A 9,101-nucleotide genomic window follows, 5' to 3' on the forward strand; every position below is an offset into this window, starting at 1 on the left:
ACACGGGACAGCGCACACGGAGCTGCCCCACCGCATGGCCGGCTCTCTCTCTCTCTCTCGGGAGAGCTCTCTGGCTCATTTGCAAGGCGAGGCAGGCACTGCACATGCCCGCGGTGCCGCTGCCGCTGGGGGCAGCTTTACATAAGGCTGAGCCCGCTGTCGGCCCGCCCCAGTCGGCCGGAGCTCTCGGCATGCGAGCGCGGCAGCGCCGGAGCCGCGTCCCGGGCCGGGCTCCCCGCACCTGCCGCGCCCGGCCGGCAGCGAGCCCGGGGCTGCCAGCATGCGAGCCCGGAAAACAGCAGTAGAAATGCCGCCTTCCTAACTAGAAACATGCTAAACCGTAATATCCGTGAAGATCCCATTACCTAGGAAGATTTTTGACGTTTTTGCTGCGAAGGCTGTGTTGGGATTGATTTATCCTTGGAGTGTTCTGCACGGCTGGCAAAGAATAATGTTCCAAAATCGGTCCGTCTCCCAAGGGGTCCCATTTTTCTTCCTGGGTGTCAGCGAGCCCTGACTCACTACGGTGCAGCTGACAGGGGCTGCCATGCTTGTGGCACACTAAGCAAAAAACAAAAGACCTAAGGACGACCTTTGAACAGCACAAAGGATGGGTATGTTTTTCACGTTATCTTTTTAATTTATAGTTCATAGTTACTGCATAGCCTGTGCTTTAATTACTCCATAGACTTACCTTGATGTGATTTGTTATTATGCTTAAATGGCTTAGGGATTACACCTTTTACCCGACTGTTTTTCAGTACTTGTAGCAAGGTATTCTTAAAAGACCAAAAAAATAAAAAAAATAAAAAATAAAAAAAGCTGAGTAAAAAAGAGAAACAGAAAAAATAATAATAAAAAAAAGCCACTGTGAAAAGCAGTCGAGTCGAGCTAGGGCTTTGTAAATGATTGTTAAGTAGAAGATTTTAGCATGATTGAAAGAAACGACTGATGTGTGGGGGGATAACTTTTCTAAGTTGTTTTTATTTCCAGGTTTCAATGTAATTAGGCTACTGAGCGGATCAGCTGTAGCTCTGGTAATAGCCCCTACTGTATTACTGACAATGCTTGCTTCTGCTGAACGAGGATGCCCTAAGGGCTGTAGGTGTGAAGGCAAAATGGTATATTGTGAATCTCAGAAATTGCAGGAGATTCCCTCAAGTATATCTGCTGGTTGTTTAGGTTTGTCCCTTCGATATAACAGCCTCCAAAAACTAAAATACAATCAATTTAAAGGTCTTAATCAACTCACCTGGCTCTATTTAGACCATAACCACATCAGCAATATTGACGAAAATGCTTTCAGTGGAATACGCAGACTAAAAGAGTTGATCTTGAGTTCCAACAGAATCTCCTATTTTCTTAATAATACCTTCAGACCTGTGACAAACCTCCGGAATTTGGATCTGTCATACAATCAGCTGCAGTCTCTGGGATCTGAACAGTTCAGGGGCTTAAGGAAGCTGCTGAGTTTACATTTGCGCTCCAATTCCCTAAGAACCATCCCTGTTCGAATATTTCAAGATTGCAGGAACCTTGAACTGCTGGACCTGGGTTACAATCGCATCCGAAGTTTAGCGAGGAATGTCTTTGCAGGTATGATCAGACTGAAAGAGCTTCATCTGGAGCACAATCAATTTTCTAAGCTCAACCTGGCACTTTTTCCAAGGCTGGTCAGCCTTCAGAACCTTTATTTACAGTGGAATAAAATCAGTGTGATAGGACAAACTATGTCCTGGACCTGGAGCTCGTTACAAAGACTTGATTTGTCTGGCAATGAAATAGAAGCTTTCAGCGGACCCAGCGTTTTTCAGTGCGTGCCCAATTTACAGCGCCTCAACCTGGATTCAAACAAGCTCACATTTATTGGTCAAGAAATTTTGGATTCTTGGATATCTCTCAATGACATCAGCCTTGCCGGGAATATATGGGAATGCAGCAGAAACATTTGCTCTCTGGTAAACTGGCTTAAAAGTTTCAAAGGGCTGAGGGAAAATACAATTATCTGTGCCAGCCCCAAAGAGCTGCAGGGGGTGAACGTTATCGATGCGGTGAAAAACTACAGCATCTGTGGCAAGAGCACCACGGAAAGGTTTGAGCTAGCACGAGCTCTCCCAAAGCCAACGTTTAAACCAAAACTCACCAGGCCTAAACACGACAGCAAACCCCCCATGCCCCCGAGCACGGGGGCCACGGAGTCGAGCTCGGAGCCCGAGCACGACACGGAGCACATCTCGTTCCATAAAATCATAGCGGGCAGCGTGGCTCTGTTCCTGTCCGTGCTGGTGATCCTGCTGGTGATCTATGTGTCCTGGAAGCGTTACCCTGCCAGCATGAAGCAGCTGCAGCAGCGCTCTCTCATGAGGAGGCACAGGAAAAAGAAGAGACAGTCGCTGAAGCAAATGACTCCGAGCACACAGGAATTTTATGTAGATTACAAACCTACCAACACTGAAACCAGTGAGATGCTGCTGAATGGAACGGGACCCTGCACGTATAACAAATCGGGCTCCAGGGAATGCGAGGTATGAACCATTGTGATAAAAGAGCTTTTAAAAGCTGGGAAATAGTGGTGCTTTATTGAACTCTAGGGACTATAAAGGGAACGTTTCTCTCACTTTTCTGGCACAGCTCTTCCACGTCCCTTTTTTTGTACATTCATAATACTGGTCATTTTACTCTCATACATAATCAACTCATTGAAATTTAAATACCGCAATCAATGTGAAGCCTGAGCTCTGGTTTAATACAATACCTATTGTACAAACCCTCTACTGATTTCATTAAACTCTCTCCTGTTTTTAAATAGAAAACTTCTTTCCTAAGTAATCCACTGCACCTGCACCAACTGTGCCTCTGTTTAGGGAGAAAAATGACAACAATGAAAAAAAATAATTATATTAGAGACAAAGTCAGGGCGTCCCCCTCTGCCCCCCCAACCCCAGTCCTTGCTCTAAAACTCACTTTTTGAGCCCAGAATGAAGGAAAGACCCAGGTACTGTAGCATCATATGAATTCTGAGTTGTCTGAGGATAGAGATGGTGCAGGAGCAGCTCTGAAAAAAATGCCTGATTGCTGCCCAGCACAAGAGAGACTAAAAAGCACCCTTAGGTATCACACCAGAGGCAAAGCAGAGGGAAACCTGGGCTTAATAAAAAATTAAAAATGCAAAGGTACAGTGGGGTTTTCCTGTAGTGCATTATAGCACAGTGTTTCTAGGGCTGATAGCTAGCAATTGGAACCTGTTTGTGTGACTTCATACAAAAGGTGCCAGTGTTTATCCCTACATCCAGTTGCCTTTCAGAAAATAGTCAAAAGGCATTCATTAGATGAGGAGCAGAAATTCCTTACTGATGCAATTAGAGGAACTCAAATGTGCAGCAGCAAAAGCAAGACCACTTCCTGCACACATTTGTTTCAGCTCTCATTAGGAATTCTCTTTTCAAGCCTGTCAAAGGCATTAATGTAGCTGAGGAAACCATTAAAATCCGTCATTTTCCTCTATTTCTGTTTATTTGCTGGGCTAGGCTTGCTGAGGTTCTGTGTTATGTTTTGCACAGGGTCCCTCCAATAACTAAATAAAGCTTCATCACTTAAAATGCCAAACACTCTGCATTTTAGACATACTACAGCTGCAAAGAGCTTTCAGAGAAAACTGGTTACTCACTGGTTTGAGAGGAGTACACCCAAAATTCCTTTTACATAAATCAGTGACAAATCATTTTTCTCTCTTACCAAAACCCTAATGACATTTCAGAATCCACAGATATTCAGTTTTAATGTCTTGTCATACCCCAGTGGATCTGGGCAAAATACAGATTTGTAGCCCAGCTGTTCCCTGCCTTCCTTCTCCCCAAATAATGTATTTTGTGGCTGCAGAAGAATATAATCCCCCCCCCAATATTTGCAAATAAATCATATTTTGATTATCAGGATTATCAGGAAGGGAGGGGATGAAATAATACAGCAGCACCTTTATAGAATATAGAAGCCAGTAATTTAATTATCTCAATTTTGCAACTGGGTTTGGCTTTGCAAACCCCACCTGGGAGGGAATATTTCTACAGGGCTGTTTCACTGCAGCAGATTAGAAAAAGCAAAACCTTAGCAGAAGGTTCTCCTGAATTGTTACTGGAAAAAAACCCAATCACAGCTGATCACCTTGAAACATGCTTGATACAATGAAAACAAAGCTAGAAAAGAGCTAAACACACCTGGAGGGGTTTGGGCTGGGGTTTCTTTTTCATGGAATGAAACCATTGTCATTTTCAAGGAATGCAGTGAGGGAAGAGCTGAGGGTGGAAGCTGAGCCTGCACTGAGCCCTACAAGAGATTTCCCATTTCCCTGGGTACAAGGCCCCCACACCATTAACAGTGAAGTGCTTGAGACACTTGAGCAGCAGAGCTGTGCCTGAGCTGGACCTTGGAAGCTGCTATTAAAAAGTCAATATGCATTTAATTATCTCAGCTACCACAGGATTCCCTTTTCCACCAGCACATCTTGGTTATCTCTGTGCTGAAGGATTAGAGTTTGCTATAAACTTCACGTTCAGAACCATCCCTGTACTTCAGAGCCTTTCATCTCTGCAGTGTGACTAACATTAGGCACAGCCAAAACACAAGAGATTTGCCTCAAAACGTGTGGATGTTCATACAGACAAACACACATGTGTGTACAAATATAAATACATATAAAATTAAGATTTTATATTTAGTTTTAGGAGTTCTAACTGCAATCAGAAAGTCATTTCATGCCATTCCTTTAGAATTTTTGTTATGCAAAAATATTCAGTACATCTTCTAAAACTTCTTACTGTACTGTGATTGTGAGAGTGGTCTGTAATTGAGTTGCACTTTATATGCTTTCTTTTGTGTTTCTTTAATGGCATTTTCTAAACATAACTGCTCAGAAGGAACCAATCCACAATCTCCTTCAGAAAGTGATACCTGTAAAATCATCCCTTTGAAAAATACTCAATTATAGGCATGAAAAAGAAAATGAGGCCAGTCTGTCATTTACCATGGATGGATAAAATAGGATAAAAATAGAGTAAAACTCCAGCATCTGCATTCATGCACATTGTCAGCTAATTCCTGCATTGCCTGGGGAGGCCAGCTGCAGGTATTGCCCCACACTGGCAGTGTGTGGTCAGTGTGAAACTGCACAGCCCAAGGCCTGTGAGCCAAGCTTTGGGATCCCATTCTCCTTCCTGTGCCTTAGGAATCCTCTTCAACCACCTTAAAACTCGTTGTGAACTCCACGTTTTCACATGGGCACAACCCACGTGAACCCAGCTAAACTGAGCCTGGCCACTGCCAAACGAAACCAGGAGTGACTGGTCCCCAGAGTCACCAATTCTCATCATCTTGTGGGGTGACTTTGGTCTTAGCTGAGCAACTTGGAGTCCCTGTGCAAGGCTGCCCCTCTCCTGACTGCAAATAAAGCAAAGGAATTCCTCCTTTGCTTCTCTCCTGGAACCAAAATCTTGGTCCCAATCTTTGTCTTGGTTTTTTGGATGGTTTGGTGCCAGTCTCTCCCAAAACTGTTAAAAGCTCTCTGGGGTGATGCCAAGCAATCCTCAGAGGATGTCAAAGTAAGAGCCACAGCAGCAGCTGTGCCACCTCCCTCCCACAAAGCTGGGAGCCTTCACAAGCACTGCAGGCACCACCTTGAGGAAGGAGATGTGACCGAGTGCCAATGACCTGGCTCCTCCTTAATGGAGCTGGCACCACCTCAATATTGAAATTTCAGGAGAGCAGCAACGGGTTTTGAGGATGTTTGCAATTTTATTTTGTTTTTCTGTACATTTTTGGGATTTTTAGTAATTTACTATTCCTTTTCCTGAGAAGTGTGTGGTGTTCTGGGGCTACCACTGAACACCAGGGCTTTTCAAGCTGCACACAAGTGCAGGATTCTTCCATGCCCATTGTCATTTTCACTGGGTTTGCATCCACCTGCATTCTCGAGACAATGGGATCACCAGACTGCTCCATTTTATTGTAGCACCCCAAAAACGTTAAGGGCAGTCTGACTTTCTCTGTGAGACACAGAGATGATGGCAAAGAGATCTGAGAGATGTGAGGTCATTTTTTGGGTCTCACCAGCAGTGCAATCCAGTCCCCTGCACCAAGACATCCTCCTCCTCCTCCTCCTCCTCCTCCTCCTCGCTTGGCCTCTCAGCCACTCGGCTCCTGGAATATTCAAGTGCTATTTCAGAGCACTACAGCACACAGAACACACATCTCTGGGAAAAGGAAATAACTAATGTGCTAAGCAAATTTGAGGAGACTGGTAATGTTCATTCACTGTGTTGAGATCACCTCCAGCAACTGCAGAGTAAGAGAATAATAATGAGAACAAGTGGCTTGAGTATAATGACTGCAAGCTTCTCTGCTGGCTGCTTTTCATGACTCACTATCTGCACTTCCAGAGTCATCACAGCTGAAGGCTTGGCAATGCTCTCTTTCCTTATTGCTATCAAATGGTGAACCTTGATATAAAATCCAATTGCAAAATGAACATAAATGTACAATATTCCTGCAAACACAATTAGGAATTTTCAGGTTGCTGCAAGCAAATGGTCTTTGCTGTCAGACCTCAGTGCTAATAAATAGTCTGTGGATGAATTTCTGTGGAACAATAGTGACATCCAGTGGGTAGGGAGCTTAATCACAGGTATTTCCTGCATAAATCAATTCACACAGAGATGTGTTTGCCTTTTCCCTTGGCATCCTTCTGTACCACAGGGGAGAGGCATCAAGCTCTTGCAGCACAGTGATTTCTCAAGTGGGGCTGTGCACTGGAGCCATAAGCCACATGCAGTGAGGACAGGGAGAAAACAGGAGCACATGAAAGCTGCCAGGGAATGGTCTGGCCAGTGTGTCAGTCACTACTGGAGCTCTAACAGGTTTGTGGCCACTGGTTTAAAGCTTATTATTTATAAAACACCCCTTTACTAGACTAGAAAATAAATTCAGGCCACAAACAATTCATTCAACTTCCTAACAACAGAAAACTAAAGAAAGTAATTTTTTTTTAGTTTATTTTTATCATAATGAGAGACAGATATTATTAGACATGAAAGGAAGGGCAACTCAACACCTGGGAACAAATCCAAGTTAGAACTTCCTCTCCAAACCACACGATGCCCAAAGAGACGAGAACAAAACGATGCAAGACCAAATTCCCAAGCAACAGCAAAGTCATACAGTGGCAAACATGACATAAATGTACAGCAGATTTGCTTGGGCAAAACGTTTTGCTGGATCTGCACCAGGTCTCAGTAACTCTGGGCCAGTGTTACTGCTGTGATCCTGAAGTGAAGGAGAGAAGACAATGAAGTCAGGATTACAGCTCTGTTGATGAGACTCAGATTTCAGTGCCCCTAAGAAGGAGCACAGGAACTCATTTCAGTCCACCCTGCAGGAAATACAGCTGTGATTGTGACTTCTGATGCCTTCAGGTGCATTGGGAGGTCACTTCATTGCTAGAGAGGCTTTTGAGAGTGGGGCAGAATGGGATTGTGGTGTGATTGTCTCCTGCAGCCCAACCCTTCCCTGCCAGCACCACCAGAACACAGTAGGGCACACCAGCAGTAAAACGTGACTGAGCTCCACAGCTGTGACCTGAGGAGAACACAACACAATAAAAAGGATTTTATCCAATTTTATCCTTTGGGACAATTAGCTGTGAGCTGCTGGTTTTACCTACCAGAGAATCTGCAAATCTCATCTGGAATGAGCACAAACACCATAAAAGCAAGACTGAAAAAAGATTTGTGAGCAGGCAGTATCTTTTTATTCAACCAATCCATCACAGAAATCATATCTGTCTGCAAGTCTTGTCCTGCTCATGCTGTGATACTACAGTGACCACAGCACTGGCATTCTAATGTAAGAATAAGCATTGTTTACTGAGAAGGGACAAAAGGCTAGTTAATTCCTGTTTATTAACTTCTTCCTAAAGAGCTTAATGACCTACTGATGTTATTGCAGGAAATATTAGCTATTCCTGTGAAAAATCACAAGTTTAAGATTCTTCATCACTAAAATCAACCAATTTATTTAAAAAACCGAAATATTTCATTCTTTACTTTGCTGTTTGTTACTGTCTCCCACAAACTCTTGACTGGAGGTGTACCCTTGAAAAAAACTCCCCCAAACCCCCTCATGTGTCACCTTCACCACTAAATCCATTCCCTTCCTGTGTTCATGACCCACACACTGCCTGTGCACCACAGTTCACACTCTCTGCTTGTCTGAGACCATGTGTCACTTCACAATTACACCTTGCTAATTTTCCCAGTGTTTTGGGACAGCCAAAGTCTACTAATAGATGGAAGAACATGAAATATCTTCATTACCCACCCAAGCAGGAAATGCATTACAAGGTTTAGTGCTTCACCACAGCACGGAGAGGGAACCAGCTGCTGAGTTCTGTGTGCAAATCCTTTTCCTCCCCAAGCTAACAATCCCACTAACTAGCTAGGTCAGTCTCTCAGGACCCTCATTTCTCAGTGCCAAAAGAAAGTAAACCCAGCTGCAGTGGTAGTGGCATTTCTGCATCTCTTGGAAGTATTTTAATGTATTTATTTATTTTTTTTAGTTGCTACTGTTGGGTTCTGGGCATCTTTAGACATCAAGCAAAAAAACTTCTCTTTTCTTTCCTACCTTACTAAAGAAAGGAAGAAAATGCTTTCCCAGAATGTAAGACATTCTTTCCAAAGCTGTGTGGCTGAGATGGTATTGGAAAAAATCGAAACATATTCCATCTTACTTTGGTTGTTTCTTAGGTGATTATTTCCAGCAGCTGTAGGAATGGTAGGATACTTCTGGCAGGTAAAATGTACATTATTCTAGCTGAACACATCCTCCTGGCATTTATTTTGTGCTTCATGGCAAGTCCTAGGTTGTGCTGTTGGCTCTCACACGTGCCCTTAGGAATCCAGAAATGGAGAGACATTTCTCTGTCTGTCCTGTTCTCCAAAAAGACATTAATCCTACCTGTCACTGACAGAAAGGCTTCCAAATATCCCTGGGTAAACCAGGATTGATAAAAAATTAAGTAGAAAGTAGTAGAATGTTTAGGATGTCACTGAAGT

The 9,101-nt window shown here is 43.6% G+C and overlaps 1 protein-coding gene across 2 annotated transcripts in view; it reads left to right on the forward strand.

Moving 5' to 3' along the window:
* Positions 1–198: 198 nt before the first annotated feature.
* The window catches only part of LRRTM3 (leucine rich repeat transmembrane neuronal 3), a 76,035-nt gene continuing 67,132 nt past the window's right edge, over positions 199–9,101 (forward strand). For both annotated transcript variants that reach the window (XM_015633606.3, XM_015633607.2), the window contains exons 1-2: positions 199–614; positions 994–2,525. In XM_015633606.3, coding sequence (XP_015489092.1) covers positions 611–614; positions 994–2,525 — 1,536 coding nt within the window. In that variant the 5' untranslated portion in view covers positions 199–610. The remainder of the gene's footprint in view (positions 615–993; positions 2,526–9,101) is intronic.

Source organism: Parus major, chromosome 6, assembly GCF_001522545.3.
Source record: "Parus major isolate Abel chromosome 6, Parus_major1.1, whole genome shotgun sequence".
NCBI classification, from domain to species: Eukaryota; Metazoa; Chordata; class Aves; order Passeriformes; family Paridae; genus Parus; species Parus major.